Source organism: Myotis daubentonii, chromosome 5 (genome assembly GCF_963259705.1).
Source record: "Myotis daubentonii chromosome 5, mMyoDau2.1, whole genome shotgun sequence".
Classification (NCBI taxonomy): Eukaryota; Metazoa; Chordata; class Mammalia; order Chiroptera; family Vespertilionidae; genus Myotis; species Myotis daubentonii.
The window spans coordinates 1,133,551-1,147,311 of NC_081844.1; the positions used below are offsets into that span (position 1 = coordinate 1,133,551).

At 63.2% G+C, this 13,761-nt stretch overlaps 1 protein-coding gene across 40 annotated transcripts in view; it reads left to right on the forward strand.

Moving 5' to 3' along the window:
* ANK2 (ankyrin 2) overlaps positions 1-12,900 on the forward strand; it is a 362,059-nt gene extending 349,159 nt beyond the window's left edge. For 26 of the 40 annotated variants that reach the window (XM_059695513.1, XM_059695517.1, XM_059695506.1 and 23 more), the window contains 8 exons: positions 1,489-1,756; positions 2,841-3,102; positions 5,381-5,473; positions 5,889-5,972; positions 6,040-6,204; positions 7,260-7,442; positions 8,523-8,614; positions 11,035-12,900. In XM_059695513.1, the coding sequence (XP_059551496.1) occupies positions 1,489-1,756; positions 2,841-3,102; positions 5,381-5,473; positions 5,889-5,972; positions 6,040-6,204; positions 7,260-7,442; positions 8,523-8,614; positions 11,035-11,218 (1,331 nt within the window). In that variant the 3' untranslated portion in view covers positions 11,219-12,900. The remainder of the gene's footprint in view (positions 1-1,488; positions 1,757-2,840; positions 3,103-5,380; positions 5,474-5,888; positions 5,973-6,039; positions 6,205-7,259; positions 7,443-8,522; positions 8,615-11,034) is intronic. The other 14 variants (XM_059695543.1, XM_059695533.1, XM_059695542.1 and 11 more) reach the window with 2 other exon arrangements.
* The last annotated feature ends 861 nt before the right edge of the window (positions 12,901-13,761 follow it).

The following is a 13,761-nucleotide window of genomic DNA, read 5'->3' on the forward strand; positions in this document are numbered from 1 at the left end:
TCCTCTCTTCTCAGTCTCATAGCTCCTCTTCTCCTTCATGCTGCCAGCGTGGCTCACTATTAATTCTGAGCTGAGGATCAGGCTGCGTGTTTCTTAGAAAAAGTAGGAACAGTCAGCCCGGCCGACGTGGCTCAGTGGTCGAGTGTTGAACTTGAAACCAGGAGGTCACAGTTCAATCCCCAGTCAGGGCCCAGGCCCAGGTTGTGGGCTCAGTCCCCAGTAGGGGGCGTGCAGGAGGCAGCCGATCAGTGAGTCTGTCATCATTGATGTTTCTGTCTCCCTTCCTCTCCCTTCCTCTCTGACAATCAATAAAAGTACATTTGTAAGGAACAGGACCAATCACAAGCAGACACGCATATCCAGGCACCCCGTCTCCTGCCGGCGTGATCTCAGGCCTGCAGGCCGCCCGCTCTCAGTGTGGCTAAGACCCTGGTCTTTTGTCCAGTTAAGAGCGTCACCCCTACAGCTGCCCCGGCTCCCAGCCGGACCGTGCTCACCGCACTGTGCCCGCGGATGGCTGCTTCTCCGCCCGTCTCCCAGGTGATCTCTTCAAAGCGCGGACGCCCTGAATCTGCTCCCCGCCTGTCCCCCCAGTCAGCTTTCCGGGCACCTCCAAGCAGAGGTCGCTGCCGCGTGGCCAGGGCCTCATGCTGCGTGGTGAATCCTCCCGTGGCTCCCGTGCTCTTCTTGCTTCGCCTTTAGTCACGTCTGACGCACAGAACCAGCCCCTTCCTCCTAGAACGTTCTTCCCCCGGCCCTGCTCTGCTCCTCTCTCTCTGCCTTTCCCCGGCCTCCCGCTCTGTCCTCTGGCAGCGCTCAAGTTGCATGGATTTCAGTGACGGCAAACGTGCCCCCGGTTCAGGCCGCCCTCTGTCCCCGCGTGGGCAGTCCTCCCATCGCAGCCCCGTGGGTGTCTGCAGAGACGCTCCCAGGCGCCCCCGGGGCCTCCCCACTGCCTGCCCTCTGAGTCCCATGAGGAAGGGCTTCCCGGCTCCTTCCCGGCTGTCAGGTGTCAGTGGATAAATGGGTGGGGCCGTCACGCCTCCACCTCTGCCTCAGCCTCCCAGAGCCCTCCCAGCGGCCGGGGTGTCGGGTCTCGCGCAGAGCACCGGGCCTTGGGCCTCAGGCAGGGGCCCCCAGAGCACCCACAGCCCCAAGTGACCTGCTCAACTGCAGAGCGTTCAGCTGCTGCTGCTGCTCACGCCTCACTTCTCCACATCCCCTCGGCAGCTCCTCGTTCCCGCCCTCCGTCTCTGCCCCTGTGGCCCAGCCTCTGCGTGGCCGTGGGTTCCTCCGTGCCCGGCCCCACAGGACCTGCACGTCACAGGCAGGCAGAATCTGGGTCAGCTTTGGCGCTGTGGACCGCCCCCCCCGCCCCCCCACCCCCTCCCCCCCCGCCAGGACGGGCACGTGGAGTCACTCAGGAGCTCAGGAAGGTGTCTGACATGGCCGGGCGTCAGGCCGCTCCTGACCCGCTGTCCTCCGCAGGGTTCTCGGTGCTGCAGGACGAGCTGCCCGCGCGGCACCCGCAGGCCCACGAGCACGCAGCGTCCCGAGCAGGCGAGGCCTGTGGTCACCCCCCTCTCGTCTCTGACGAAGACCTCTCCATCAGCTGCTCCATGGTCCACGATGGCACCTCCCGGACGGACGGGGACAGCCCCGCTGGGGAGCGCCTCCCCCAGGAGCGGGTGCGCGGGGGCCCGGCGGGGACAGGGACGCCCGAGGAGCCGGCCCCGGGGCTGCAGTCGCAGTGCTGGTGAGTGTCCAGGGACAGCGTGGCCAGGGGCCGGGTGCAGGTGGTGGCCTTCCTAACGACCCCCGCGGGCCAGGGCTCAGTGGGGGGATAGTTACGTGCTCCTAATTCCTGCCCTGATGGTAACTCGGCACGCCTGGGAAAGGGTGGTTTACACTGAGATTCCTTCCGTGGGAGCACACGGCCGCCTGGGGTGGCAGGGCAGCAGGGGGAGCAGAGCGGCGCTGGGAGGGGGGCGGGGGGCTCCCTGGTTCCCGCTCAGCCGGGTGGCTGAGGCAGCATTACGGACACTCAGGAGGGAGGGCCGTAGAGCACCGCGCATGGACACAGAACACCGGCCCCTCCGCAGGCTGAGACCGCGTCCCAGGCCCTTTGTGAACTTGTGCCTTGAGCAGTCTCTTCCCTGGAGGAGCCACCGTCCAGCATCGGGACAGCACAGCAGGGGGAGGAGGGGCAGAGCGGGGAGGGAGCCCAGGCCAGGCGCAGAGGCAGAGAATGGCAGCGCGGGTTTCAAAGGAGCCAAGAAGGCAGAGAATCTTCTCCCTGGAAATGGAGACGACCGAGATCACGGCCGAGTCACGCCCTCCACAGCAATAGAAGCAGCTTCCACGCCACGGATCTTCCTACCAAGTCGCCGTGTCCCGGAAGGAAGAGTCTCCCTGCGTGGATCATCCCGGTGCCGTGTTCACACGGGTGCACGTATTGCTTTTCACAAACTTGGCCAAATTTTGATTCTTGCTTCACAAGCCTTATCATCTACAGATCCGTTAGGGAGCCCTTCTCGACTCTTCACTCACCTCCCGGCGGCAAAGGAAGGATAAAGGACGGCGTCTGTGCTGGGAGGGAGAGGAGGAGGAGACGGGACTCGCGTGCCTGTGTGAGCCTTTGGAAACATCTTTCCCAGCCACGCTGCACCCTGAGCTGTCGTTCTACACTGCCATTGCGTGGGATTCTCACTCACATGTCATTCTAATGCACTAACCTATTGGACCTTCGTGACTAGGAAGGGGGTCCGCGTTCCCCTCTGTGGCCCTGGTCTCAGCGGGCAGGGGGCACCTGCTCGCTGTAACCCGGCCTTCCCTTTCAGTGTGACCAGCCCGTGGACACCAGGGCCAGACACCGCAAAGGCCACGGCAGCCCCAGGCTCTCCCAGCAGGACCCCCGAGGAGGATAGGCCCCACCAGCCCGCCCCGCCGCCCCGGGAGCGGGCCGACTCGCCCCTCGTGCAGGAGCCCGGGGAGTTCAGGGAGGCCAGCTCTCCGAGGAGGAACAGCCTAGTGATCGTGGAGTCGGCCGATGAGCAGCCACCGGCCTTCGAGAGCCTCGATGCAGACTCAGCGTTTCAGAAGGTGAGGAGCCTCTGCCCTTCCCCCACGTGGACAGCCCCTCCCGGCGGTTCCCTGAGGCCGATGTGCTCCCCGCACGGCCACCGGGTGAGGGGCCTGGACCGTGCACCGCCATCCTTTTTATCGGGGCTCCAGTGAGTGGAACCCACGGCCTGGGTGCCATTCTCGCCGCTTCACATCCGCCCACGTTCTGTCACTGGAAACCGTTTTTGCTGAGAAAAGTGACCACCAGCCAAAACCACATCCTGAGGTGGCTTTTCACATTTAGTGGCCTGGGACCCGCTGTGACAGGCGTGGGACAGGCTGGGCCCGGAGGGTGGGTGTAGGGATGGCTTGGCAAAGGGGCTTCCCACCTGCAGGCATTGCTGCTGCCAGATGTCACACGTGAGATGGAGCTGCGTCCCTTCCCCTCGGAGCGGGGAGTGGAGACCCGTAGGATGCACGTAACCCGTTTATTCCCCACAAGAGGTCTGAATGGCTCCTCCCCTCACTGCTCCCTGGGCATCCCCTCCACCGGATCCTGAACTTGGGGGGCAGAGGGAGAAGCTGCATTTTCAGCAACAACGTCGTAGGCGTAGGCGTTCTCCTGCACAAAGTGTGAATCTGTTTGAATTCAATTTAATTTAATGCAAATTAAATTAGGTGTTGTTTCTCCTTTTAGAATTCAAAAACATTCTATGTGTCAAAGTATTTTTAAAGGATCCATGCCTGTCTTAGTGAGAAAGAATGAGTTAGAAGAAAGAATTAAAAGTTTTGGGGGGAAAGGTAATAATTCAACATATCTTTGGGCTGAAGACGTGCATTTATTGGTTTATTTTACTACTAGAGGCCTGGTGCATGACGTTTGTACACTGGGGTCGGGGGGGGGGGGGTCCCTCAGCCCAGCCTATGCCCTCTCGCAGTCCGGGACCCCCGAGGGATCCTTAGAGCTGTTTCGGAGGCAGGAGAGGCCCCTGCCACCTCTGCTGCACTCGCCAGCTGTGATCCGGAGGTGTGGGTGTAGGGATGGCTTGAGCGTCTGTCCCCTGGTGGTCAGTGCGTGTCATAGCGACCGGTCATTCCACCGGTCGACTTGCATATTAGGGTTTTATTAGATAGGATAGGGTGAGGGTGACACCTGTCAGCAGCAGCCATCGAAGAGTGTAGCTGGCATGAGAAGCCCCGTTTCTGCAGTTACACAATAATGAGTTCAGTCTTTGTTCTATGTCGGCCTCTGTAGAGAATTGCTCATCTCACCAGAGTCGGCTGAGGTCAGTTCTAGTAAAAGAACTCAGGTGATGCCTGGGCTTAAAAGTTGCCAAATTGAGCGGAAGAATCCATAAGCTAATTGAAGTCTAGACTTGGAACAATTATCTGGTAAATTCCTGCGTTTAGTCTGTTCTCTGCACATAAACACATTCTGGCACGTCGCTCCGTGCCCCCCCCCCCCCGCCCCATGTATTCAGGCCCCGGCCCCGTGTTCTCGGAGACGCCCCTCCGCTCTCTCTGCTTCTGATTTTGACCCTGACCTCTCACGACCCTGACCCCTCAGGACCCTGCCCTGAGGATAGAATGTCTGCGGGTTCCTGCCAGCCCGGTTTCTAGGCAACAGGTTCCTGAGCATTTTCAGTGTATGGCTTGGTCTAGATTTGAGGTATTTTTCTGCAGCAGAAAGGACTCTAGAAACACCAGTGGCATTTTGAAGTATGTGGGGGACATGTAGCTGTTTTCTTTCTCCTTGAGAAACCTTCCACAGGGAGAGATTTGGGGTGTGGCTCCCAGGACGTATGTTGTAATCTGAGGTCACGTCTGGCTCCGTCCTGGCTGGACTCTGCGAGTGCGTGTGACACCCCCGGCCCCGCAGGCGCATCGCTGCCTGGACGAGGCACGGGAACCTGGTCCATGGGAGCAGCTGCACCAGCAGTAGACACGGCGAGACCAAGGGCAGGCACTCCAGCCGCAGCCCGAGAGCGGGCGGGGGCGGAGCGAGTCTGTGCCCCCACGTGTGTAGCAGGAGCGGGAGTCCCGGCGGGTGAGAAGCACTGGTTTCACCGCAGGTCCTGCCCAGGGGCTCGGTCAGACTGGATGCCAGGGTCTCTCTCCGCTCGCTGCACAAGAAGCCGTGTTCTCTGTGCAGCCTGAGCCTCGTGTGCAGCTCTGTGTGCCCTGTTGGTGCAGCCCCAGAGTGCAGTGAACAGACCTCCGGGAGCATGCGTGAGCTCACGCTGGCCTGTGGCAAAGGCCCACCCCCCCCCCACCCCACCCCCACCCCCGGCGCCATAACACCTGCCTCCGCTTGCAGGAGCTCACGGCCGAGCTGGGCGAGCTGGAAGCCAGCTCCGATGAGGAGGCGCTGGTCACCACCAGGGTTGTCCGCCGGCGGGTGATCATTCAGGTACCAGCTGCTCAGGCCGCACGTCTGGGACGGTGACCGCTCACGGCGGCCCAGGGCAGCAGGCTGCCTGCGCTGGCGGCCTGGGGAGCAGCCACGGACAGTCCGGGTGCTGTTGCCGAGGAATGCGCGTGGCTGCTCCCGGGCCACAGCGGGGGCGCCGTGACGTCGGCAGCCGCCCCCCGCGCCGTGTGCCGTCTCTGTCCGTGTGTCTGCGTGTGGAGCTGACGTTGGTTGGAGCCCCCCGAGCATGGTGGCACCTACTTTTCTCTCTGCAAACCCCTGTGTCGGGGCCTGGCCCCGCGGTAACGCTTCTCCGCCTCCGCTAACTGGCTAACACACGTGCCCTCTGGCCTGGGAGCCGGTGGCCCCCCCGCCCCCCGCCAGGGCCACCGCTGATGTGGGCCTGTCTCTGCAGGGAGACGACGTGCCTGACCTGCCCCCAGAAACGGTCACGGAGGAGACATACGTGGACGAGCACGGGAACACGGTGGTGAAGAAGGTATGTCCCCCCCTCCCCAGGCCCGTCCTGTGGCTCCAGGACAAGACTCAGGGTGCCGTCCCCCCAGGTCACCAGGAAGGTCACCCGGCGGTTCGTGTCCGCGGACGGCGCCGAGCGGGAGGAGGTCACCGTGCAGGGGCGGCCGCAGGAGCCCGTCAGCCTCGCGGACGCGGACGCCTACTCCAAGGTCGTCAAGCGCGTGGTGCTGAGGAGCGACACGGAGCGGGCCGAGGTGAGGCCCCCGAGGCCGAGGCTGACGGCCACGCCTGTTGGGGAGTGTGGGCCTGTGGCGTCGAGAGTGATGTGGAGGTGTGACATAGGCATGTGACGCATGTGACACAGGTGTGTGATATGGACATGTGACGTGGAGAGTCATGTGGATATATGATGTGGGTGTGTGATGTCACATGTGACACAGATCTATGACACGAGCATGTCACATGGAGTGTGACACCGATGTGTGGTGCGGGGTGTGACATGGGGTGCGAGTGGGGCCTGGCCAAGGTGATGGCTCCCTCACCTTGACGCAGGTCTCGGCAGCACTCACCCCCTCCACGGTGAGCCAGAGCTTGCAGCCAGCCACCAGGGGCAAGTGCCCAACGCCTGCCGTGGTCCTCCTGTCCCTGTGGCTGTTCAGTCCGTCGGGGCCACAGCAGGGCCACGTCAGGCCCGGGGCTGGCTTGTGTGCGGGCGGCAGTGTGCAGAGAGGCCTGTGTGCGGGCGGCAGTGTGCAGAGAGGCCTGTGTGCGGGCGGCAGTGTGCAGAGAGGCCTGTGTGCGGTGCCCACAGCAGACACTGCGTCTCGGAGCCCAGCCAGGACCTGGGCAGCTCGCCCGCCCTCGAAGGGGCCCCTTCTCGCTGACACGCCTGTGCGTCCGCTCCGCTTCCCCCACACGCTCACCCGTCTGTCGTGACTCTCGGGAGGGGCTCTGGAGTCAGGCCTGCAGCTCCTCGCATCCGGAGCGTTCCCTCCTGGGGCTGCGTGACCGTCAGGATGCAGAGCCACCATTTCCACGGGGCAGAGCAGCACGGGTGGGGGTCCCCACGGCACGCCTCACCGGACTCCCGCCAGGCCTCTGAGGGACTCATGCGGGTTGGAGGGCCGAGCGCGCAGAGCTGCCGCGGGGATGCCACCGGTGCTGACGGGCTCGCTCCCAGCTGCTGCTCTGCCCAGAGTCCGTGTCTGGAACCGGGGCAGCTCTGCAGCCTTCGCGGGCGGGTTTCCTTGTAGGGCAACGCCCCGCAGTGACCTTCGCGTCAGAAGCTGTTTGTGTCCCTGCCCGTTAGGTGGCTGTGTCTGAGCCCGGCGCCCTGTGCGAGGCCTCGCAGTTCCAGGCGGAGCCCGTGGAGGGCCGCCGTGTCAGCAAAGTCGTCAAAACAACGGTGGTGCGTGGAGAGAGGATGGAGAAGCATCTGGGGGACCCCCGTGTCGCCCCTGACCTTCCCTCGGCCAAAGACGACTTCGAGCAGGTACAGGAGCAGCCCCGCCTGGCCATGGCTGTGTCTGTAAGGAAAGGCTTGTCCATTTGTCCTTCTCATATGTCCTCTCGGGCACAGAAAGGGCCAGCGAGGAGCCTGACCAGGGGCCTGTGCGGTGAGGGCTCCTCAGCCAGGCTCGTCCGCCACCTCAGAGCTTCTCACAGCCGATGCTGGGGGCGCCACTGAGTCAGCATCTGTTTCCTGAGCTCGTGGGCCACACAGTCACAATGTGCCCCACCCACCCATCAGCGACGCGCCCCCCACACCCATCAGCGACGCGCCCCCCACACCCCATCAGTGAGGGGAAAACTCCCCCGTCAGGAATGGTCCTGAACGCGCCCAGAGACGGGCACCAGCGCCATAGCTAAGCTCTGACTTCCAGGCGTTAGGAATGGGGTCCCCAGTGGCAGGGACACAACCTTCACTCCGTTTCCAACACCCAAACTGTCGGGAAGCGGCGAGCTGCCGGTCGGTGGCTGATGGGCAGTGCGGCTTCCCGGGAGCCCCCGTGGCGCCTCTTGGCCCTGGGGCCTGGCCCGGTGTGAGAGCCGACGGGATGCCCAGTCCCTCCCCATCCAAGAGGAAGGGCGCCAATTTCCGGACCCGCTGCCCCACGGTGTGACTGGGGGAGCTGCTAGACGTTCATTGCTGTCGCGTTGAACATGACCTGTGGTCTCCTCGCGCCTGCAGTGCGCACGGAGACTCCTGGAAAGGCCAGGGCAGGGCGGCAGCCTCCCCAAACGCTGCCCTTCCCATGGCAGCCGGTGACCTGGGCTTGGTGGTCACTGGTCCTTAGTCTCCACTGTGGAGGGGAGGGTGGGAGGGGTAAGGTGGGGAGGGGTGAGGAGGGTGGGGAGAGCAAGCAGCTAAGCCGCGGCAGGATGGATGCTGGTGAACCTTTGTGAAGGAAGGAAGGTGATGAAGCCGCATGGGGGGGGGGGGGGGTAAGTGAAACTCGTGCTCGTCTGCTCCGAGTGCGTCTCCTCCCTGAAGCCGCGTGTCTGTCCTCGGCTGTGACTGTGCGGACCCCCGTGCTCGGGTCCGCGTGGTGACGTCTCGGTGTCTCCTCAGGCTCTGAGTTACACGGGCAGCCACGAGAAAGTCCACGCTCCCAGCTTAGTGGAGGAGGAGGTCCTGAGAGAGGACGGATCAGTCGTGAAAAGGTTTGGGTAGCACGGGGTGCTCCTTGCCAACTAACCCTGTTCCAACTTAAGAAAACACGTGGGGCCACACCCCAAAGCCCCGGGGCCAGGGAGTCAGGTGACACCAGGTGTGAGGACGGGAAGCCTGTCCCCGCGGCCACCCCTGCTCCGCGGGGACAGGGGAGAGCCTGGTCAGCGGCTCGTCGGTTGCTTGCCGTGTGCACTGCCTGCAGCTCAGTCCGGTCCATCGTCCTCTAACAGCACGTGCTGCGTGTGAGCGAGCTGGTCCTGCTTCTGCATGTGGGCCGTGGGCCTGAGTGCCTCCGTCAGCTAGGGAAGTGTGAGCAGCCGTGTGCAGCCGTGTGGGCCCGTGTGCGCCTGTGGAGGGGCCTCACGGCACGGCGCCCGTGTGGCGTCCTCACGACTTGCCGGGTGGTCGCTGGCGGCTTGCCTTGGGCTCTGCCCACGCAGCCCTGTGAGCACGGAGCACGTGGTCTCGGGTTCGCAGCACAGTCCCTGTGGGCACAAGTCCTGTTGGGCGCCTCCCTTCCCGCACAGAAGGGAAAGCTGCCCTTGAGGGGCACGCGTGGCAGCCAGTGAGGGAAGGCTCTGTCGGTCCCCTTCGAGCACGCGGGAGGCAGCCGCAGTGAGAGCTGACGCGTGTGGAGCGCACACAGCTCACGGCGCCCCTGTGACACGGAGGATGCCTGTGTCCGCACTCTCGGTGCTACTGGGCCACCCAGAGGAGCCGTAGCTCACAGCCCGCTTCAGGAGGGCCCCCTGGGCACGGGTTCCAGACCAGCTCCTCCCAAGTCCTCACTGCAGCGCGTGCGTCCGCCAGGGTGCGGACAGCCTGTGGGCCTGGGTCCCAACTCGGCCAGGTGCGATCACCCCCTCAGCCCCGGGGCAGAGGCGGATCCGTCCCCCCAGGGGACACGCACGAGGCCAGAGCACCTCCGTCCCACGTGCGGCACCGACCTTTAGGGAACAGCCGGGGATGGACACCGTCCCCAACACCCAGCCGCAAAGGCCTCTGCGAGCTCCTGGCGGAGAGTCAGGCGCCTTTTTGGAGAAAAAGAAAAGCAGGTGCTGAGTAGTTAGGAAATCGTGTCTCCACCTTTGGTCCTGATGTGGCCTTTTCATCAGGAGGAACCAGCTGCAGGTGCTCACAGAGGCAAAACAGCCCCTGTCACGGGGGAGGAGAGATGGCAGGAGGAGGGGCGGGGGCCCAGGAGCCCCAAGCTCCAGGTGGTCTCAGACGCATCGAGGTGTCAGGCAGGTGCTGAGAACGTCGCGGAGGACAGACCCCCGGTTCTGGACACTGGGAATCTGTGAGGACAGTGCTGGTGGCGCCCACCAACCAGCCACCCCACACGGTCCCTGTGAGGCCTGTGAGCTGGGCTCCCCCGGCTCAGGCAGGGGTGCTGGCCTCGGCCCCACCAGACCTTCCTGTGGTTTTACTTAGGGCATCGCTTAAACTCTCTGGGACTCAGTGTCCTTATTTGTTGCTATAATAATAGCACCTGGCACATGAAACACGCTCAGACACACTGTGGGGTACAGACGTGCACTTGCATGTAGGTGGTGAGGCCTGCACATGAAACACACTCAGACACACTATGGGGTACAGACGTGCACTTGCATGTAGGTGGTGAGGCCTGCACATGAAACACGCTCAGACACACTGTGGTATAGACGTGCACTTGCATGTAGACGGTGAAGCCTGCACATGAAACACGCTCAGACACACTATGGGGTACAGACGAGCACTTACATTTAGGTGGTGAGGCCTGCACATGAAACACGCTCTGGGCACACTATGGGGTGCAGACGAGCACTTACATGTAGACGGTGAGACCTGCACATGAAACACGCTCTGGGCACACTATGGGGTGCAGATGAGCACTTACATGTAGACGGTGAGGCCTGCACATGAAACACGCTCTGGGCACACTATGGGGTGCAGACGAGCACTTACATGTAGACGGTGAGGCCTGCACATGAAACAACGCTCTGGGCACGCTATGGGGTACAGACGTGCATTTGCATGTGGACGGTGAGGCCTGCACATGAAACACGCTCAGACACACTGGGGTACAGACGTGCATTTACATGTGGACGGTGAGGCCTGCACATGAAACACACTCTGGGCACACTATGGGGTACAGACGTGCATTTACATGTGGACGGTGAGGCCTGAGACTGAACTGGTCACATGGCATCGTTTCACTCGGGGTCGGGATAGTAATGCAGCCGCCGCAGCAGCACCTCCCCGCCCGTTGGGCTAAGCTGGAGCTACGGAGCTTTGAGTGCGTTCCCGTGGTCTTTCCCAGCCCGTCTCCGTGGGGTCCCTCTTGGGATGAGCCGCACCCCTGAGCCAGTGCGAGTGATGGGCGGCGGGTCCGCAGAGCAGGGCCTAACCCCGTGTGGTCTCCTCCCAGGACCACGCTCCGTAAGGCCCGCACGCAGAAGCGGGCCGTGGTGAGGGACCGGCGTGGGAAGCGCGTGCACCTGGAGTCCCTGGAGGATGTGCCCGAGGCCCTGCAGCGGGACGACCTCCAGCGCGACCTCCAGCAGCTCCTGCGGCACTTGTGCGGGGACGACCTGGAGCAGGAGGCCACGTGAGGCCGGCCCCCCGGACCCTCAGCCACGGCGCCGATGTGAGACACCTGCCCGCCCCCCCACCCCCACGCTGAGCACGCTCCCTGGTTAGTGTCCCCTTAACTGTCAGCTAATCTGTGACCAAAGAGAGCCTCCCCCGGTGCTGGGTCCCGGCTCCTGGCCTCCGGCTGCCCTGGGAACTGGCGCTCACCCTCCTCCCCTTCGCCCAGCCCCACGGGGCCTCGACCTTGGCTCCCACAGACTCTCCCGTGACAGCAGGCGACAGGCGTCCCCGCACAAGTGCGGGCGTCCGGGTACCATGTACATAGAAAAGGCTCAGATGAGCACACGGTGGGTGAGAGCCACGGCCTGGTGTCACCACGTGGGCACCGGGAGCAGGGGCCCTGGAAACACCGGACATGGAAGCTCAGGGGTCGTGGACACAACTGGAGGACAGCACGCCCGGCCGCTGCAGGAGAGGCACCTCCGCCCGCCCGTCCTGCCACCAGCACAGCCACGGCTGGGAGCCCCGGCCCGCCGCCCCCGGCAGGCAGGGAGCAGGGCGTCCAGGTGCTAGCAGCTGCCCGGGCCTCCTAGCGTCGTCAGGTCTCTGATTTCGGACACGTTGGCAGGGTATCGACGAGCTGTCCCGCTGTAGTCTCCAGATCTCATTGCTGCTGAGCAAACCGCGCTGTCTTACCCGTGGCCCCTCCTCCGGCCGCGGCTCTGTAGATACCGCCTTGGGAACAGGACCTGCCCAGGACACACAGACCAGACTCCTCGCTGTGGGGGAGGGGCTCCCCTCCCCTCTCTCCGGTTCACTCTCCACTGGCGCCTGCATGTCACATCTGAAACCCTCCCAGTTCGGACCCTCTTCCCGTGCGGTGGCGGTTTCCACGCCCTCCCCGGGGCGGTGAGCTCGCAGGAGAGATGGAGGCATCCTCACCAGTTTCATTTTGGTTGAAATTTGGGGTTTATTTATTTGAAATCCAGACTCCCTTGGGAACCAGGGGGTGCCTGTGTGCGCCTCCCTGGGTGTGTGTTTCAGAGGGCGGGCGGCCGTCCTCATCCCCTGGCGTATTGCAAGTATATTCCTATGCACAGAGCATCTCTGGATCAGTTATTTATGAAAGAGAAGTATATCCAACAGAGATGACTTTTAAAACAGACCCGGCTCTCTCCTGGCGGACGGAGCCCTTCCCGATGCCAGCCGGTCTTTTCCTGTCAAGCAGAAATGAGTCGCTGCCCCCAAGGTCACGACGGGGACCGGTGCCGGCGCGGCATTTGGGGAGCGTCACCCCGAGGGTTTCCTGGGCGGGAGTGTCACAACCAGGCCTGACCCCCGTGCCAGCGCGCCGGGCCTCTGGGCAGGAAGGAAGCTTCGTCCGGCAGCCGGTGTGGAGACGGCGCCTTCGGACCCTCCCTGATGGAGAGAGTGTGGCTGTTGTGTAACTTGCCGTGCTGGGGACGCCTGTGTGACGTTCTCCACCTTTGTTTTGAATTTTGCTGTGTGATCAGAAAACTTGAATCCTGTGAGAAGAAGTGCATTTTCAGTTGACGAATCAGCATCTTGTTCCCATGGCGATAACCCTAATGACTATACCTATGAGGCATGTTCCAGTTAATGGGGAAAGTGCACCACTAACCACACGTAGCTGCAGACCGTGTACCATGGCTGATTAACCTAAATAAAACGTACAAGTGTCCGCGTGCCGCAGCGACGCGTTGTCTTCACCCCGAGCTCTGGCTTCGGGAGAGAGAGAGAAACATGAATGAGGGAGAGTCACGGACCGGCTGCCTGTGGGCCTCGTGCAGGTGGTGGCCCCGGGGAGCCAGGCGTGAGGGGAGCAGAGACGTGTGTGCGGCCGCCGGGACCTGGCGTTCCTGAGCTCTCGGGGCAGCGGCCGCAGGGCCCGGAGGGGAGATGGGTCTCCTGATCCCTGGCCAGCCAGCCCCTCCCTCGCACCTGGTCTCTGGGAGGCACCTGAGGAGAGGCCTGGGCAGGAGACCCGTCCCCACCCCTGACCTCGGGGAGAGGAGCAGGGGCCGGAGGGGGTCCATCCCCAGTGACCCGTGGGCTCATCAGCGCTGCCTGTGGGATGAGGCCCAGAACGGAGGGTGGACAGCTCGGGCTGGTGGCTGGGGCGGCGGAGAGGGACGGGGACAGGGGAGCCCTGCCCTTCCCCCTGCCTGTTCCTGCGTGACGCCCTTTCCCAGGGAGCGTGATGGGGAAGGTACATGTTTGTCTCAGTTCTGTGAGGGGTTCTAGCAAGTTCCTGGAGCCCTCACTTGGGAGCCTGAGCTGATGGAGGAAGCCCAGCTGGTGGGACGGACACGCGCACACACGCACACGCGTGCACACACACACTGGGATCCACGGCAAAACTCCCGCAGGGCCGCCGTCAGGGAGGAAGCAGTTCTAATGTAAGGAAACGGGAACAGAAGGTGGTTTTGTTTGAATGGCAATCACTGGAAGCACAGAGGGGAGAGGAGAGGTCCCCCACCCCTGGCAGTTCCTGTGTCAGCCTGGCTGGGCCCAGGGACATGGCCGAGTGGGACCCGGCCAG